Raw genomic sequence first — 17,835 nt, 5'->3', positions numbered from 1 at the left:
ATTGGTGTTTCTGGCCTGAAACCGGCTAATGGGATTGCACTGGGGGGGGGGGGCAGCACCTGAAGCTTTCCCCCTTCTCCTCCTGGATTACAGTTTTGAAAAGGAAACAGGGCCAGGCAGCTGTTCCTGAGCAGCATGGGGCCTGCAGGGCAAACAGGGGAGCCTGCCTACTGGGGCTCCCCTCTGCCGCTGGATCCAGTGGCTTGCTGGGCTGGGTTTTGCCCAGGCAGACCAGCGAGGAGAGGAGAGGAGAGGCAGGAGCAGCAGGCTAGAAACGTCTTTCTAAAAGTAACGTGGGGAAAATCCTTGTCAAGATGGAGCATGGCATGCCGGGGCCTGGCGCGTAGGGACACGCCTCACATGGAGCACTGCCCACTGGGAAATGCGGCTGTCGGCGCCGCACTCCGCGGCACGCGGGAAGGACGGCCGCATTGGGACACGCATGCGCCGTCGCCTCGCTGGCGCCAGGGCGCGCGTGCGCGGCGGCCGTTGCCGCAGAAAGGCGCGAGCGGTGGGGCCCGTTGGAGTAGCCATGTTGGGGTGGACGAGGCTGGGTGGTGTGGTGGCCTTGCGCGCTTTGCAGTCCCGTGCCGCGGGCAGCGGTAGCTTGGTGGCCGCTTGCGCCGCGCTTCCGCAGAGTGAGTATGGGGCCCTGCGCCCGGAAAGGGCTGGCGGGAGGAGATAGCTGGGCTGTGGGCTCCCGCTCCTGCGTCCGTCCCAGCGGTGTCAACGGCGTCTCCCGCTTCGCCGGTCCCCGGGTGCTTGCCGCCCCTTCGCTTCCTGAGGAGAGCGGAGGGGCGCAGTGCACCGCGCGGTTGTGCTGGTGCTTTCCCTGTTGGGCCCGAGAGGGCCTGGGCGGTGGGACAGGCGAGGCTGAAGGCTCTGGGCTGGGCAAGAGGCCGGAGACCTGGGTTCTCTGCTCTCTCTGTGAATCCCCCAGTCCTGACTCCTGAGCAGCACTGGGCACCCGGTGCCTTTCCTCAGGCGGGGGGAGGTCAGGGTCAGTGAGGTGGGCAAAATATGTTAAGTGGTTTGGAAGCCATTTTTTTACACTTTTGTCTTTCGATTGGCTTTGGAACAGGAACAAGATGTTGTGCCAGTCGATCAGGGCTTGTTTTTCATGTTTCTAGTTGCAAGATGACCCACCCACCTCCTTCCAGGAAACATTGCATAAGTAGTTGGTTCTTTTTGTGAACTGTTAATTAGGTCATTATCAGAACTAGATACTGAACCAGATCACTAGAGTGAAAGCAAGAAACCTTATGCCCATGGGTATAATAGGCAGGGGAAGGCATTGTCTTCCCAAGCTGCATGGCCCATGCTCCACCATGATCCCCAACCCTATTCCCCAGCTGCTTCTCTCCTGTCAGAGGCTGGAACAGGAAGGCAGGGGTTTGTCTTGCAATCTCTGTCTTGCCAGTGCTGGGGCTGGTGGCTCAGCTGCAGGAGTGGGAGGTGGCTTCTGGTTCAGTTGACAGGCACAGCCTGGGGAGCCTGGGCTGCACCAATGCCAGGTGATATTGGGGCCATGCTGCCCACTGGTGCATGTTGCCTGCTGAGACAGGCTGCAGATATGCCCCCCAACTCTCTGGGGCTAGTGCCACCCACTGGTTCTTTGGAATTCTGGTCGTAGGAGAGGCTGGGGCCTTGCTACTCTGGGAAAGAGGGCAAGGACCAGCACTAACCACTGTGTGTGGGGAACTTGGGCAGAAGCCACAGTGGGTGTGGAGCGGCTGGGCTCTGGTGGGAAAGAAGGGAAGGGGCCTCTGCTGCAAGGGGTGGAGCTGCGTGGGCTTGCCTCCCCAACCATCCTGTCTCCCATGCTTATGCCTTCTGTTGGGTTGTTTTAGAGCTTGATGTGCCTTTTGAACACTGCTGCAGAGGGCCTTGCACAACAAGATGGTGATTGTTGCACTAAGGATGTTAAAGTTAGATTAATCAAATAGTCAATTTAATTTGCATAGACTATTTGATTAGTTGATGAGGATGCCTCCACCTTTGAAACGTGAGAGACCCCCAGGAAGGCTCTTGTACATTTCAAAAGCAGGGAGTGAGGGATAAGGATGTAAAAGACTAGGCAACTATCTAATAAGCATTTGCTTATCAGATAGTCTTTTGACTACGAGATATCTCTCTCTCCCCCCCCCCCCCACCTTACTGCCTCTGAGAGAGAGAGAGAGAGAGGCAGCAAAGGGGAGGAGGAAGGGGTACTTCAAACCCCAAGGTGGCTTTTCAAAGGAAATGAGGAATGTGGAAATGCCTATCGACTAGTTGATGGAAATTCAGTCAACTAGTCAATTAACGGCATTTTAACATCCTTCATGCAGAGCCAGGGGACTGTCTGAGTTCCCCTGTGCTCCTGGCAGCCTTTACTCTGCCAGTTCCTTGCTGTACCCCTGCCCCTTCTATCCCATGGAGATGGTGCTGGGGAGAACTGGCTTTTAAGCCAGCTACCCCCAGTACTGGATCCCCCTCCCCTCCTTTGCTGCCATTCTCTGATAGAGGCGGGGGAGAGGGAGGCGGGTGAAGTGACTAGTTGGGTACACTACAAGGATGCAAGCTTTTTTTTTTTTTTTTAATTTTGCTTCTGTTGATTTTTACATATAGTTAAGAATCTGTACTTGCTGTTTCCCTCGCTATTATATAATCTACTGATAAAATAGTACACTTAATTTTTTTTAATTCCTGAGGTCCCATTAGTAAAACACCAACTTAGTCCAACTTCTATCTAAAAGGTTTCTGTTGCAAAAGACACTACATTTTTTGTATGGTGTTCCTAGAATGTTTAACAAGTGTAACATTAATACTTAAAATCTGTCTTCAGTAAAATGCATAAAATGAAGAGAGACTCATGTTTCCAATTAACAGGATAATTGCTCTAATTTTGGTTGTGGTAACTTTGTTAGGAAGAAATTATGTGGTCAAGAGTTCAGAGTCTGCAAAATCTGCAGGTGCAACAGGGCGTATTGTTGCAATTATTGGTGCTGTTGTTGATGTCCAGTTTGATGAAGGCCTTCCTCCAATTCTCAATGCCCTGGAGGTAACAGATCGTGAAACTAGATTGGTGTTGGAAGTTGCTCAGCATCTTGGTAAGTCTGTTCTGTAAAGTCATATTATTGTAGCTAATTCCTGCTAGCTTCTCCTTTTAGGGCTACCTCATCTGAGGACATTAGCGATGTCTCTAGTTTCATTTGACCACTGGAAGTTACAGGGTAGTTTGGAAGCTGTCCTGCAGAAACATTCTTATTGCCTAAGATCCTTCTTCTACAGGACATTGCACTTTTGAAGTCTCTACTTTTGAGATTCCTTCTATGCATTGTTCTTGATTTAAGTGTTCTTCCTGAACTTTGGATGTAGTTTGCTCTCACCTCTGCTGCAGCAGGATTTGGGGGAGTGGTGAGGTTTTTTTTTCTATAAGTTCTGTTTCTGCTTCTCTTCTGTGTCCTGATTCTTCATGTAGACATCATCCTCTTTTTCCTTTACGCCTAAGCTTCCCAGACCTGATAGAAAAAATCCACTTTCAGTGAATGTTCTCTTGCACTGTGGCTTTTCTCAGATCTAGGAATGTTTTGAACACTCTCCTTCTGTTCAGGCCTGTCCCTCACAAACATTGTATTTCTGGCACTCCGTATTGCAACTTTCCTTTCCTTACTATGTCAGAGGCTCTGTGTGCTCTGTCATTTTCCTTTCCCAGTACCAGGGTTTCCCATTCTTTGTCCAAGTCAGAGGCTCTGTCCTCTTCATACAGATGATCCTCTGCCTGAAGCCCTGTTTTGAAATCATGGTCAGAACTAATATTCTGGGGGAAAGGTGGGGAATTGTGTGGAGAGGTGTCAGTGGCTGCCATCAACCAGTTCTTTGATTTATAGGCAATTGCAAAGGTTCTTGAAACTGTTTGGCCTGCTAACCTGATTCAAGCACAGTTCCACGTGGCCTTCTGGTTTTCTGACTTTTCACAAAAAAATTGGATTCTTTCCATTTTATGCTTAGAACCTTCCCTGAAATGTTGGAATTGATTGGATTTAAGGTTCAGAAATTATCACATGACAGGCAGATGCTATGAAGTTGAGTGTAAGTCCTCTTTTTGGTCAGTAAAGCGCTGTGGAGAAAAGGGACACTCTTCTGCTGCAAATACTAGGGAAGTAAAATCCTGCTCAGTCAGTTAACTGGTTAAACCTTATGTTTAACTGGTTAATGGCTTAAATGGCGCAGGTGGGGCATAAGAGTGATGATTAACAGCTGAGGGGCAGCGCTACGGGACCAACCCGGCAGCACCCCAGCTGCTCTGCCCCAGGCATCTGGATTCAGCCTGCTGGTGAAACTGACGCTGCTGGTCAGTTTCAGCAGCGGCTGAATCCTGATGCCTGGGGCAAAGCAGCTGGGGTGCTGCCGGGTTGGTCCCGTAGCGCTGCCCCTCGGCGTTGCAGGACCAACCCGGCAACACCCCAGCTGCTCTGCCCCAGGGGTTTCCGATTCAGCTGCTGCTGAAACAGATCAGCAGCTGATTCCAGGAAGCCCGGGGCAGAGCAGCTCTGCCCTGGGCTTCCTGGAATCAGCCGCTGATGTTTCAGCAGCAGCTGAATCGGAGACCCCTGGGGCAGAGCAGGGGCAGCGCTATGAGACCAACCCGGCAGTACCCCAGCTGCTCTGCTCCCGGCTTCCCTGATTCAGCTGCTGGTCAGTTTCAGCAGCAGCTGAATGGGGGAGCCTGTCCGGCAGCCCCAGCACTTCCGGGTTCCTGATGGTGCCGGACCATCAGGAGTCCCGGAGCATTGGATGCCGGACTAATGGAGTTTTACTGTACATTGTTTTCCTGACATCCCAGCTGCTTAGCCTGCACTCATCTCCTCCATATTCCTTGGCAGCAAGCTGGACTCCAGTTCTGGCTCCATGTCTCCATGCTGCCCAGGTCAAAGAAATGCTGCATGGATTGTGTACTGTAATCCATCTAACACCCTCTTGTGGGGAAAGCTGGAGAACACAAGATCATTCTTGGCATGTTATGAAGACAGGACACTATTAGGCAGTTGCACTAAATGTGGGTTATTTGCAGCTACTTCTACTGCTTTCTTCAAGATGCCACAGAATTGCAGAGTCTCTTGGGCTATAATTGAGATGGCTAGGGCAGGACAGCTCTCCCAAACACTTATCATTAACTCCCTGGCATTCACCTTCCTTTCCCCCCCCCAAATCCCCCTTCTGTTCTGTAATGTGATTTGTCCTTTTCATGTGTGTTCATTTGTTTAAATTGTATCCTTTGGTATATATGGTTGTGACTATTTTCTTCCACTATTTGATCTGAGGAAGTGGGTCTGGCCCACGAAAGCTCATCATCTAATAAACCATCTTGTTAGTCTTTAAAGTGCTACATAGTCCTGTATTTTGTTTCAGTGTCCAACAGTACCACATAAATTGACTCAGTGCTGAAATCTCTGAACATAACTACTTCAAAGGTTCTTTAGTTCTCCTGCTATGAGGTAAACTCTCAGAAATTTTGCCTTTTATACACTTAGGTGAAAGTACTGTTCGAACAATTGCCATGGATGGTACAGAAGGCTTAACCCGTGGGCAGAGAGTTCTGGACACGGGGGCTCCTATAAAAATTCCAGTTGGGCCAGAAACACTGGGAAGGATCATGAATGTGATTGGTGAACCAATTGATGAAAGAGGGCCTATTGCAACCAAACAGTGAGTATTTTTAAACTTGGTTTATTTAGAGGAAAAAAATGCTGTTACTGGTATATTGTTCTGAAGGTAGCCATTAAAGAAGTGCATGTATGAATCTAAAGGCTTTTCTAAGCATAAGTTGTACCACAATAACTATACCTGTGTAATTAAAGAAATGTAACCTCCCTAATATGGATGCAGTTTACTAGTATAGAAGTGCCTGTATCAGTATAGCTTCCTTCCTTATGGGAAGGAGAATAAGATGTATTGACAAATACAAAAATCTAGATCCAATTAATATCATGAAAATTGCAAAGAACAAACTCAGAAGTTGGAAAATGCCAGAAGTAAGATAGCTTTTGCTATCTTAATTTAGCCACCCACTCAACGTGCAGTGCCAGTTTATTTTTTAAATAAAAGCAAACAATGTTAGGAATAATTAAAAGGGATAGACTGTGTGGCTGTTATGTTCTTGTGCATATGCTTTATGATAGTCTTCAGTTGTATCCCACATATAGTAAAACCTCAGTTATGAAACAAGCAACCACACACCTCCATTGTGTATTACTGGTTCCACATCAGGCAGCAGAAGTTGGGGTGGGTGGGAAGGAAGCAAATACAGTACAGTGTTAAATGTAAATTACTAAAAAAGGAAAGTAGCAATTTTTTTCTCTGCATAGTAAAGTTTTTTTCAAATCTATGAAGTTAATGTTCTGAAAGAGCAGCCATAATATCTTCAGAGTATAAACCAGCGGTTTCTCTGCCAGGCCATGCCCCCAACTGCTAAAGCGTCCTGGCCCCTGGGAAGCACCATTCCCTATAAGACGCGCGCTTGCACATGCACCAACATTTTTCCTTCCACAGCAAGTGGTGCTGTGGGCTGCCCCATGTGCAGTGGCTGGAACTGGTCCATGGTGAGGCTGTCTCTGCTGAGGTAGCCATGCAGCCCAGCTGGCGGGACTGTGTGGCAAGTGGCTGCTTCGTGTCCTTTCTATTGTGGGTGGCGTGTTCAGGACCAGGAAGCAGAACCTATGCAGCTGTGAGTGTCCTAGCCTTTATCGACACCAAGGAGGATCAGGTTAGAGGCCCCAGAGAGCTGTGCTGGGTGTCTGATTTCCAGCTTCCCCTGTGGGGTCTCCCCTGCTGGCTCCAGCCTGCACCATGTGTCTTGCCATGTCCCAGTGTCCTGGGGTACTGCAGCCAGCAGCACTGGTTGGAGTTGTGGGGAAAGCCAGGTTCTCTGACTCAATAGTGGGTGTCAGGAGTCAAGTACTGCTCAGCTTTTGGGAGAGTGCTGCAAGCGCAAGATGCACGTGGGCTGAGTGTCCCTGCACCTCTAGGCCCTGACTTAATGGCCTGGGGAGGAACTCTCAAGCCATCAGAAACGTGCACTCACCCCTGTCATTTGTGCTGCAGACACCACTGATCCTGTGTGTATGTTGGGGGGGCTGGGCTGTCACCGGGCAGGGGTGGGGTCTCTTCCTAACTCTGGAAGAGCAGTTTGTTGTGCGCTGGGTGGGCTGCATGGAGCCTGGCACAGTAGTCTTAGAGCAACTGTGACCTGGACAGCAGCACTCTGCTGGGAGGCAGTGCAGGGCTAGGAGCAGGGCAGGCACTGGGGACTCCGGAGGTGGGACTGGCACTTGGGAGATTCTGTGAATGGAGCTAATATTGGGGGCTGGGACTGGGGGGAGGCTCGAGGGGATTTGGGGCTCTGGAAACAGAAGGCTGGCACTGGGGGTAGGGGTGAGTGAGTTGGACTCTGGGGTCATTGGCTAGTGCTGAGAGGTAGTGGAGTGGTGAGAGGGTCCAGGATTAACAGCTTGAGTGGGTAGGGGAAGAATCCTCTTGCCATGCCCAAAGAAACTAAAAATAAGTTTGGAAATGTGCAGTAGTTGCATCTCTTCATTGTTTACTGGGGATAGAATTTTGAGCAAAGTTTACAGCTCAAGTAACTGCATTTAATGTGGGGAAATTCCCTAGTAACTGAAGAAGGGATTTTTTTTTCCTCCCTCATCCCAGGCAACAGGTATGGCAGCAGCAAAGGCCAGTGTTCTGCTTCCATGATTCTTTTTTTTTAGTTTTCTTTGTGCGTGGGGAGAGTCACTAGTGGACCTATACAGTGGAGGGTCAATAGGCTTGACTATGTGGGAAGCTTGGTTCTGCAGCTTATAAAAAGCTACATTCTTTCCTAACCAACTGGTTGCACTACAGGCAATATCCTTGGCATCTGCAAAGGTGAAGCAGTGTATGCCCCATAAAGATAAGGAAGGGAATTTTAATTGTGCTAAATCAGTATTTGAAAATTTGTGATCATGTCTTGCAGTATTCACAACTGGCATGACTTCCTTGTAAATGGTTAATACAGAAATCCAGCAGAGGATTGGCAAATAAGCACTTTTCTGTAAAGTCCATTGTGCTAACTTAAAATGTTTTTGAAGGTCAATTTATTGCTGTAATGATTCGTGAGAGATCCAGGGCTGAGTGTCACTTTATTTTAAGCAAAAGGGAGGGTTTTTAGTGGTAGGTGGGCTTTGTTTCTTTGACTTCCAGCTTTTCAGCTGCTTAAACATTCCTCTTCGGGCTATGCCAGCCCTAAATTCATCATGCATGTTAATTGTAGGTGCATCCCAAATCCCCTGAGTTCCTTGGAATCATTTGCTATGAGTAGCATGTGACACTGGCTACTCACAAATTACAGTAACTCCTCTTACCAGTTGTACTGTAAAACACCTAGCATTATGGTAAAAATAAAAGCAGTCTTATTTAGAGAGAATAAGGATTTCTCCCTGTCTGTCAAATTTATTTTGCACCTTTCTTTTGATTTGTTGGGGGGGGGGGAGAGAGAAGTTATTGCTCTGATGGTTTTTCATTGAAAGCCTTAGTGTTGAGCAGGGTTGAATAGTTGAATCCTGTATTGCATCACTCATTAGAGGGCAGGATGGCAAAAGCTCCTTGCCTGAATTGGTGATTACCAAGGCACATTATTTTCTGGTGACTAATTTATCTTCAGTCCATAAAGCATACTTTCACTATAAATGTTATTTCTTAAATATTACTGGTATATCTCTTGCAGCTAGGGATGTGAAAGCTTAACAGGTAAATGTTACCTTTAATGGGTGATGCTTACCGTTTCCTGTTAACGAGAGGGGGCTGGAGCGATTGCCTGCCTGCCATGGCCAGGGTAAAGGGGGGCTGCTCTGGGCAGGCGAGGGGGGGGTGTTGAGGGGTGTCATTTCAGCCCCTGCAACCTGTGAAATGTTGCATTTAAATGGGGTTTTACATCCCTTCTTGCAACCATTATCAATCTTAAATTACAAGCTTTCTGTTGATACTTTTACATGTTACTCTTTATGGCTAAATAACCTGCAAGATGTGTATTTTGTGTAGTGAATCTGTCAGTTCTGGTGTATGTTTGTGAAGAACAGGGAATCCTTTGACAGGGATTTCTGTCATCATTGGCATATCCAGTATTGTTTGAATTGCACATCTAATTTTCACTGTTGTTGCATCTAAATTTTACATAGTGGCCCTTAGCCAGAATCAAGTTTGTCTAATATAACCACTTTATTCAGTATCTCTGAACAGTTTTTTTTCTTGACACTTTGATGATAAATACAAAAAGTAAAATAGCTAAACGTCTTCTTTACAGATTTGCATCTATTCATGCTGAAGCTCCTGAATTCCAAGATATGAGCGTTGAACAAGAAATTCTTGTGACTGGTATTAAGGTTGTAGATTTATTGGCTCCATATGCCAAAGGAGGTAAAATTGGTAAGTTTCTTTTGAAGCAAATAGATATACAGTAAATGTTTGCAACCAGTACATAAAACATTTTGTAATTTGGTGTGAGGGAGATACATTATAAAGCAAACTTTTAAACTTTAGTCTTATTTTTCCTAAATTTGTGTGCTTATTAGGAAGTGCTCTATTGACAGAAAAGTGAACTTACTGTTGAAAATGGATGTTTCTAACAGTAGCAACTTGTAGACTGGGTTGTTTTTAGTCTAGTTAGCTTATCATTCCTATACTGGTAACAGGCATTTTGAGTGATAATAGTGTGATATCGTAGCTGCATGTAATTACATTAATTTACGATTCCAAACTCAACTGTATTGGCACACTGTTGTTTCAGGGCTCTTTGGTGGTGCTGGTGTAGGAAAAACTGTACTAATTATGGAACTTATTAACAATGTTGCTAAAGCCCATGGGGGCTATTCGGTCTTTGCTGGTGTAGGGGAGCGTACACGAGAGGGTAATGACTTGTATAATGAAATGATTGAATCTGGTGTCATCAACCTGAAGGATGCCACTTCCAAGGTAACTAACTTCAAAGGTTTTGAGTATTCAAACAAACCCACACATGCCCCCTCTCCCCCAATTGTTTGTGGTAAATACAGAGGATTGGTAACATACTATTTTAATATAATTTTTCAAAGAAAAAAATCACTCTATGCAAGGTGTGGCAATTTGACTTACATAAAGTAAAAGCTCTGTAATTTGACATGGTTGGAAGGTGCCAGTTAAATATTTTTTTACCAATAGAATATCAATTTTCAAAGCATTAGAATACAGTAAAATGAATATGCTTTAAAAGAATATACAATAGTAGTACTGCACTGCAGAGTGGTTGGTTTGTTGAAGTGCTTAACAGTATCTATATTCACCTACTAGCTGGACTTAGCTGGCGTTGCTCGGGAAACCGGAGGAACAACATTTAGGAAAGGAGGGGACCCTGAGCTAGGGGACGCCCAGAGCCACAGACCCTGGGGGCTGAAGGCTCCTGGCCCACACTTGACCCTCTGAGAGCAACAGGACCCTCCTCCCTCCAGCACTAAGCAGCCAGCCTCCAGGAGAACAGTACAGTCATGCGACCAGTAGCAAGGGGGGTTCTCTTTGCAAGGTTGGCTCAGGGATCCACCTGCCATGCCTTGGCAAGCAAAAGCTCAGAGCTCATATCTAACCCTGATGGCTGGAACCAGACAGAGAAGAGCCCCACTCACAGTATGTACAGCAGCTGGCTGGCTTCATGGAAGTGTAATGCATCGAAGGTTTATCTTGGCCCCTGCGCTGCAGCAGGCACACAGATTCTTTCTGCTCGGATAAGCCCAGCAAGCTGAGCAGAAAGGCTGGCTGGTTTTGGTTTCCGGTGGCAGGTGTGGAGCAACCCTGGGTGGAGGGGTGGTTACATGCGGGTGGGGCACACTGGCTCACATCCGGGGACACAGGTGCGGTGGGGGGGGCAGGGCGGGACTCTTGATTGGGTCCAAAAGTACCTTAAAACCTTTCCTCCAGAAGTTTTTAATCTCTTCTCCTGGAGGAAGAAGTTGCGGTAGCTCTTATAGTGTCAAGTTATTAGAGCACAAACATTCTCCTTTATATATTAGATACAGTAGGATATCTTATGACACTGTATTGTGATGGTTTGTGCATGGTATATGCATCAGTAAAACTAAATATAACAATGTTTTGATTCAGAAGGCACTTCAGGATCTTGCCTCATGGTCCTCATCAGTTGTTATTATAGATGTAAGAGATTGGGCTGAATCTATAATAACCCTATGACACTAAAGGCTGCTTTTTTTTTAATAAAATCCCTGATTTCAGCTTGCTTGCTTCTCTTTCCTGCAAGAGACACAAGACAAGTGCAGAATGTTTAATTGCATAAGGTGCTGGGTGCTATACTAGTCCCAGTTATTAGATTGAAAACTTGTACTGGGAGACACCAGAAATGCTGGTTAACTGAGGTTTCTGGTAAATTAAGTGCCAGATAACAGAGCTTCTACTGTACTATCATTTTCTTCGTTAGGCAGGTCCACAGATTCTAATGTGGACCATCAGTCACCTTGGCTGCTTAAGTATCATACTAACTTATTAGATCAGAATGAAAATTAAGTCTGTAAAGCTTCATCTAGTCTTTTAAAAGTGTTCACGGTTTAGGAAAAATACATACACTTTTTAAAAAGTAAACAGATTACACCGCAAATGTGCCTTTGTCCCTAGCCTTTGCTTCACAGTTGGTCCAAAGCATGTCGGTGTTGAATATAGTATATCTCCTTCTATAGTGTGGCTTTATCTATAGAAAGTGTAGGAGCCTAACTTTATTTCTGGGATGAATTAAATTCCAGGTTTCACTTGTGTATGGTCAAATGAATGAGCCTCCAGGTGCCCGTGCCAGAGTAGCTTTGACTGGTTTGACAGTCGCTGAATATTTCCGTGATCAAGAAGGACAGGATGTGCTTCTCTTCATAGACAATATCTTCAGGTTTACCCAGGCTGGTTCAGAGGTTAGTTCTTCTAACAAGTGCATATTTATTTAAAGGTGGATTACAAGACTTTTGTAGGCTTTACAGTAAGATGCACACTGTTTGTTCTGCATGTTTGTTTGTTTGTTTGTTTTTTTAAATTGCACTACATGTCCTTTTCTCTTTCCAGAATAAATGCCTAGAAATTGAACCATCTGTAATGTTCCCCCAAGGTTTTACAATGTGACTTTTTTGGGGGGGAGGTCTTACTGGTTTGTGTGTGTGGTTGGTTGGTTGGTTGTTTTTTAAGTGGACCTCCTTAGATTAGTAAAAACTGCAACAATCTTGATTAGGGAGACTGGGGGAGGGAGGAGACTTGGTGTGTCTGATGCCCAGAAAGAATGGCTGCTTGCAGTGTTTGAAGGAGGTGGAAAGAAAAAGAGCGGTGTCCTTCTCACTCCTGTTATGTTCATTTTCTTTGTGGGTACATTGCTCTTTTCTGCTGTCCTGTAATCTATAATCTCTCTCTGTCTTGTGCCTCCCCACAATCACTTTCACCTCAAGTGGAAAGAATACAGTTCCTGTTTTCCTTCTTGATGCAAGAATAAGACTAGAAGAATGAAATGGGGTTCCCTTCTGACTTGTTGCCACTCTATTTGATATAAAGGCTAAGAGCAGAACTAATAACTGTTGACTGTTGTCCCACTCCACTTTGGAAGAATAGATTGCACAATACTAACACTTAGGGATGTAAATGAGTAGACAACTATATACTAACCCTAATTGATTAGCCTAGGCTTATCAGTTAATCTAGTTGACTACCGAGTGTTCTCTCCTCCCCCCACCTCTGTATTACAGGCAGCAAGGCGGGGGAAAGCAAGAGCTGGTGCTGTGGGGAGCTGGCTTAAAAGGACAGCCAGGACACTGTCCACAGAGGCTGATTTGTGGCAGCCTCCCCTACCTCCTCTCCCCTTGCCCCAGTAATCTCCATCCATGGTGAGCTTGGCGCACCCCCCCCACCCCCGCCACGTGAACAGATGGTGGGGGGGAGCTACTGCCTCTGTATCAAAGGTAGCAGCAGTTGGGTGGCAGGCATCTGGTTTAAACCAGCTTCTGCCTGGTACCCCATGCTGCTGCCTCGGATGCAGCAGTGCAGGGTGGCAGGGGGCTCCCTGGGAGTGGGGCTGGAGCTGGAGCTGGCTGCTGGCCCTGCCCCTGGAGGCTATAGAGTAGTTGACTGACCGCTAAGAATTTGTGTGGTTAGTCCACTATTCTATAACCTACTATCTAACATCCCTACTTCAAACTCTACAGTTTGATTTAACTTGCTACATCAGAAATTCTTAATCTTGTACAGGCAGTCCCCGACTTACGCGGATCCAACTTACGTCGGATCCACACTTACGAACGGGGCTTTCTCGCCCCGGAGCTCGCAGGCAACGGGACTGCCCAGAGCGCAGCGGTCCCGCCACCTCGACCTCCAGGGCGAGAGAACCTGCTCCGGGTGCCCCTGGTCTGCTGGGGACCATCTCCAGCAGACCAGGGACACCTGGAGCAAAGCCGGGGAGGCGGAGGGGTCCCGCGCCTCGCCGCCGCTGCGGCTTTGCTCCCCGTGTCCCTGGTCTGCTCGGTGGGGGGGGGGGGAGGGTGCAGCTAGTGTGCCCCCCCTCCCCCCCCAGCAGACCAGGCTTTTGTTGTGGACCCTGGGGTAGAGCAGCTGGGGTGCTGCCGGGTTGGTCCTGCAGGGACCTACCTGGCAGCCCAGCTGTTCTGTCCCAGGCTTGAGATTCAGCTGCTGTTGAAACTGATCAGTGGCTGATTCCAGGAAGCTGGGGGCAGAGCAATTCTGCCTCCAGCTTCCTGTAGTCAGCCCCTGGTCAGTTTCAGCAGCAGCGGCTGAATCTGGAGCCAGTTCCGACTTACATACAAATTCAACTTAAGAACAAACCTATAGTCCCTATCTTGTACGTAACCCAGGGACTGCCTGTAGTTATTTTCTCAGATGCTTTATCTTCTTTTTTTTGATCTTCAGGTGTCTGCATTGCTGGGTCGTATCCCCTCTGCTGTAGGGTACCAGCCAACATTGGCTACTGACATGGGAACAATGCAGGAAAGAATAACTACCACTAAAAAGGGATCAATTACTTCAGTACAGGTATGGTGTTAAACAGGTGTCGTTATCCATAAAGGATTGGCTGGTTAGCTTCATGAGTAAAAGGTGAAGGTGGCAGTAGCAGTAGGGATGTCAATGTGTAGTTGAGTATCCAATAAGCCTAATCTAGTTGACTACTCGCATTTCTTCTCCCACCCCTTGCTGCCTCCGTATCAGACCAGTATCGGAGGCAGCAAGTAGGGGAGGAGAGCAGGAGCCAATGCTGGGGGAGCCAGTTTAAAAGCTGGTTTTCCTCCCCAGCACCAGTTCCACAATGCCTCCTGCGCTCTATCAGAGGCAGCCATGTGGAGGAGCGGACAGGGGAGGTTGCCATGAAGCAGCCTCTGTGCAAGGCAGGCCTGAACTCCCCATAGACAGGGACTGCTGCCACCCTTCGCTGCTTCTGTATCAGAGGCAGCAGTACAGGGTATCAGACAAACTGGTCTGTGAGGAGGGCTGGCTTTTACTTCACTTTTTCAAAATAACTTGTTTCAGGCTATCTATGTACCAGCTGATGACTTGACTGACCCTGCTCCAGCTACTACTTTTGCACATTTAGATGCTACCACAGTATTATCCCGTGCCATTGCTGAGCTAGGTATCTATCCAGCTGTGGACCCTCTGGATTCTACTTCACGTATCATGGACCCTAACATTGTTGGCAAAGAGCATTATGATGTGGCTCGTGGTGTACAGAAGATTCTTCAGGTATCTTGTTCATTACATTTCCTCCAATGATTTCCTTCAAGCTGCATCTAATTGAATGTTAAGACTTAGTGAAATTCAGCTTTGATATCTTGTCTTTTGAATAAGTAGGAGTATTAATGTATGCACACGTGGTATCAAGGGATTATTTAATTTTGAGTTGCCATCTTTCTCTATAATAGGATTACAAATCCCTTCAAGATATTATTGCTATTTTGGGAATGGATGAATTGTCAGAGGAAGACAAACTAACTGTAGCCCGTGCTAGAAAAATCCAAAGGTTTTTGTCTCAGCCATTCCAGGTTGCTGAAGTCTTTACTGGCCATGCTGGAAAATTGGTGCCTTTGAAGGAAACTATCAAGGGATTCAAGAGCATTTTATGTGGTAAATAACTTATTTTCAATTGCTTGACTTCTCCCATATTCAGAACTGTATTCTGGAGGTTGTCCCCTTTTAAGGTTTGACACATTCACTTTTGCAGACTACATTATGCTTCATTAAACCTTGATGCTTTTATTGCTGCTTTAGTAAAACAGAGGTGGTAGTTTCACATGTATTGTGGTGGGACCTAAGGGCCAGTGGACACTGTGCAAACAAAGGTTTCTTCCCTCAAGAACTTGTGTGTGTGGTGTCTTTTTTTTTTAAGTTTGTTTGTTTTTTAACATGTGGAGATATCAGGTGGAAATGTATTGGTAGAACACTAGACATCGATTGGCTATGCTATTGTGGAGGATAATGTGCAACATAAGGTTTTAAAAACAAGTTCTCAAGAACAATTTTATAAGATGGGGTGGGTTTGAAATCACCTTGCCTCCCAAATTTCTTCCCTGTCATTCCTTTGTCAGAAGTACTGAACCTCTCTGGCTCCTGCTTGCTCTCGCCCTTCTCCTCTACCATCACCCCAAGCTATTTGTTAGTCATTGTTTGTGTACCCTCTCCACTGTTCCTCTGCACATGTCTTCGTTGTGGCTCTAGGCGCTGTACCACTTGCTAGTCCAGGCTGGGAGCAGGTTTGGTGTTAGCCAGAGAGAGGTGGGCAGGACACTTCAATAGTTCAGTCCCTCTTCTTAGGTCCTAAATCTATCTCCTTCCTCTTAACACTTAGAACTGGACAGTCTTCTAAAATATCTGTCTGAAATATGGCTTTATTAATGAAATTAGAGGGAGTAATTATCTTAAGTAATTATTTAATTTCACTAGAGTAATTACTGATCCTAACAGTGCTATTTGCACCAGTGACTACATAGCCAATAAATAGTGTAGGAGGTTGTAATAGTGTAGTTTTCAAGCACAGTGTACTAATCATTGCTTAGGATTGTATTCTAAAAATGAGGCATAAATGGCTAGTCAGAGTGTGTGTGTGTGTGTGTGTGTGTGGGGTAGGAGAAATTCAGGGTTTTATATGCTTTACTTTGTCTATGTATACTGTTCATTCTGTGCTTTCCTTTTTTTAGTTTAATAGGAATCCTCTAAAAACTGGACTGAGATTTTTTTTTTTTCCTTGGCTATCCTATTTGTTGTTGAACAACATTAATTGAACTGTCAGAACTTGTTTGAGGTGTGTTTGGATGATGGCTCTTAGTTATGACATGGCTAAAAGCTTGTGTAGTGTATGAGGCCTGACTGAAAGAGAGGTGGTGAGATCTGGGTACAAAACACATTTTTTTTTTTTTTTTTTTTTGAGCTGCCTTTCTTTGTTAGATCTGTTTTGTAGGATAAGAGGTTTTTTGTGCAACTGCCGATGGATTAAATCTTTACTGACAACAACTGCCTTCCTACCTTTATACGGACCCTCTTTTTGCTTCCCACTTAAGCATTTTTAAAACCTAGAAAATAAAAACACAACTTGTAGGAATTAAGTCTACTTCCAAATAGAATACTTGAGACAAATCTGCAAAAACACTCTGTTCCTGCATTCATTGGCACACCGTATTATTGCCACTATAATGAGCAGAAAACCATGAACTGCAAACTGATCTCTATCTTCATAGATATGCTACTCTTCAATCACCCTGTTCATTGCCCATCTGCACTGCCAGTTGCTTACCAGAGATTAATTACTAGTGTTAGGAAAAAGAGGTACACGAGGGGTCGAGTTAAGGTTGTATTGTCGTCTGCAACATACTGCTTATGATAAAAGTAGGTAGGTGTCTGATGGAGAAGTAGATATGTTGCTGGCTTCCAGACAGCTATCTTACTTGTGTATCAAAGCTTGGATAACAAAGGGTAAGATACTTCAGTGTAGTTAAACTTCTTGCTTCTGTACTGTTTATTACTTAATCTGGCCAGTAAAAATAGTGTTCACTTTGCTTTCTAGTTCTGTGTGTTACCACAGTTTCAAATACTTGAGTTGCAAATAGTAGTTTTTAAAATGAAACAAAGCTAAATAACTCGTGAGTCTAGAAAAGCATTGGATTTTATAAAAATACTTGCACTTTTAAAAAGTCTACAGTTAACTTTGGGAATCTACTACCTGTCAGTTTTAATCTTAACTGTTTTTGTATCTTTTCAACAATTGTCCTATTTAAATTTTATCGTAGGTGAATACGACAATCTTCCAGAACAGGCTTTCTACATGGTTGGTCCTATTGAAGAAGTTGTTGCTAAAGCTCAGAAGCTGTCTGAAGAACATAGCTAAACTGAACTATTTGTATGTGTTTTAAATTTTGGATACATGTATACTTTGTATGTGTAAAACAGTTATTCCAAACTCAGGGAATACTATTTTTTCACCTCTGCTGAAGAGAAGTAAAGGCATTTTTCACTTGTGAACATGCAGTATTATGTAAGTGTTCTCCAAATGCCTGTACAAAAGCCAGACCTCTTGTTAGTAAACGCTGTGATATACAGTTTCTCTGATTACTGGCTATTTTTGTTTAGATTAAGACTAAAGAATCTTTTGCTCTGGAAATAGTATCTTAAGGCTATCCTGAACATCAAAGTTAACTGCATTGAAAGTGACATTTGAAAGGTGATATCTGATTACTCTTGAGTTCTGGATACCAAAAATGGTGGTGGCTAACCTCATACTACATTTGCCCTGAATTTTTATACCAGACACTTTTT

The 17,835-nt window shown here is 45.4% G+C and overlaps 1 protein-coding gene across 2 annotated transcripts; it reads left to right on the top strand.

The window, feature by feature from the left end:
* Positions 1 to 336: 336 nt before the first annotated feature.
* LOC102444558 (ATP synthase F(1) complex catalytic subunit beta, mitochondrial) lies at positions 337 to 17,621 on the top strand. Of its 2 annotated transcripts, XM_006110460.4 has the most exons (10): positions 350 to 638; positions 2,907 to 3,089; positions 5,514 to 5,688; positions 9,320 to 9,441; positions 9,803 to 9,987; positions 11,796 to 11,954; positions 13,945 to 14,067; positions 14,560 to 14,772; positions 14,952 to 15,153; positions 17,310 to 17,621. In XM_006110460.4, exons 1-10 carry the CDS (start codon positions 383 to 385, stop codon positions 17,405 to 17,407), a joined length of 1,716 nt encoding a protein of 571 aa, XP_006110522.2. In that variant the 5' UTR covers positions 350 to 382; the 3' UTR covers positions 17,408 to 17,621. The 2 variants fall into 2 exon arrangements, with proteins under 2 accessions (XP_075789679.1, XP_006110522.2); XM_075933564.1 differs by lacking the exon at positions 2,907 to 3,089 and having other exon boundaries at positions 337 to 638.
* The last annotated feature ends 214 nt before the right edge of the window (positions 17,622 to 17,835 follow it).

Source organism: Pelodiscus sinensis, chromosome 7 (assembly GCF_049634645.1).
Source record: "Pelodiscus sinensis isolate JC-2024 chromosome 7, ASM4963464v1, whole genome shotgun sequence".
Classification (NCBI taxonomy): domain Eukaryota; kingdom Metazoa; phylum Chordata; order Testudines; family Trionychidae; genus Pelodiscus; species Pelodiscus sinensis.
The sequence above is the reverse complement of the archived record's forward strand: the minus strand, read 5'-3'. Positions and strand labels throughout refer to the sequence as shown.

Bases quoted from the DNA above. Each gene is read 5' to 3' on its own strand.
- LOC102444558 (XM_006110460.4), top strand. From the start codon at position 383: ATGCGGCTGTCGGCGCCGCACTCCGCGGCACGCGGGAAGGACGGCCGC. The intron at 14,068-14,559 runs GTATGGTGTTAA...AACTTGTTTCAG, and splicing joins GATCAATTACTTCAGTACAG to GCTATCTATGTACCAGCTGA. The intron at 15,154-17,309 runs GTAAATAACTTA...ATTTTATCGTAG, and splicing joins ATTCAAGAGCATTTTATGTG to GTGAATACGACAATCTTCCA.